At 53.9% G+C, this 1,103-nt stretch overlaps 1 protein-coding gene across 1 annotated transcript in view; it reads right to left on the reverse strand.

The window, feature by feature from the left end:
- Positions 1-722: 722 nt before the first annotated feature.
- The window catches only part of LOC106012646 (proline-rich protein 36), a gene marked incomplete at its 3' end in the record, with an annotated part of 9,529 nt that continues 9,148 nt past the window's right edge, over positions 723-1,103 (reverse strand). Inside the window, 1 exon segment of the mRNA XM_013086175.2 lies at positions 723-1,051. Coding sequence (XP_012941629.1) covers positions 723-1,051 — 329 coding nt within the window.

Genomic DNA, 1,103 nt, shown 5'->3' on the forward strand with positions numbered 1-1,103 from the left:
TGGGTCCAAAAAAAGTAATAGTGGATTTACAGCACGCAGTTAAAACATTAATCAGGTGGTTTGGACATCCCACACGTATGGCACCTCACCAGCTTGCCAGTAAAGCCTACAACAGGAAAGTGTCAGGGTACAAGGCAAGAGGAAGACCAAGAAAGACCTGGATCCAGGGTGTGAAGGATACCCTGAGAACATACAATATCCCACCCAGCCAGGCCATCAACCTTGTCAGAGACAGGAATCTCTTTCTCCCCTCCACGCCCTAGAGGTACAAGAGGACGGAGAAAGTAAAAGTAAAGTAAGAAATGAAAACATTTAAAAGTCGACAAATTTTCCTCAACTCCACACTCTTTTTAGTTTTAGTAAGAGTTTTACAGCACTTGCAACACAATAAGGCCATACAAGTGCGGAAGAATAGAGGTGTCACAAGAGAGTAACATACACAAAAAAAGAAGGAGGGGGGATAAGGACAACAGATGTTTGTTAGGAAGGAAGGAGCAAACCACACCAGAGCACCCGCCAACCACCCACACACACACACCACACTCTAACATACGCCAAAGAAACACGGTCCAAACAGCTGTATGACAGACGCCCAAACAGTTGTATGACAGACGCCCAAACAGTTGTATGATAGACGCCCAAGCTGCAGAGGTCAAGGTGAAGGAGATAAAGAGTCTGGTAGAAAACAGCGACACTTACCGGGCTTGCTCCTCCTCCTCCTCCTCCTCCTCCTCTTCCTGCTCCTCCGGCTGACGCTGATGAAGTGATCTGTGGCGAGACAGACTGAGAGGAGGGAGGGGCAGGGGGAGGAGGAGGAGGAGGGAGGGAAGGGAGAGGAGGGCGGTGGGGAAGGAGGGCGGTCGTCTTGGCTCTCGGGCCGGGCACAAAGAGCGGGCGTGGGGGAGAGCTGACCATCCAATGGGGCGTGGCCGCGACCGCCGGGCCGGTCAGCGGGGCCGCCGGGGGGTGACCTTGAGAGGTGAGCAGGAGGCCTTGACCTTGGGGGCAGGCGGCCGGGGAGGAGCCCAGGAGTCCGAGGCCGCCTGGGTCTGTCAGACGTGGGAAGGGGGGGGAGTTGAGGATGGAAGATGGAGGGGATAAAA

The sequence above is a fragment of the Aplysia californica genome, unplaced genomic scaffold, assembly GCF_000002075.1.
Source record: "Aplysia californica isolate F4 #8 unplaced genomic scaffold, AplCal3.0 scaffold00441, whole genome shotgun sequence".
In the NCBI taxonomy this organism is placed as follows: domain Eukaryota; kingdom Metazoa; phylum Mollusca; class Gastropoda; order Aplysiida; family Aplysiidae; genus Aplysia; species Aplysia californica.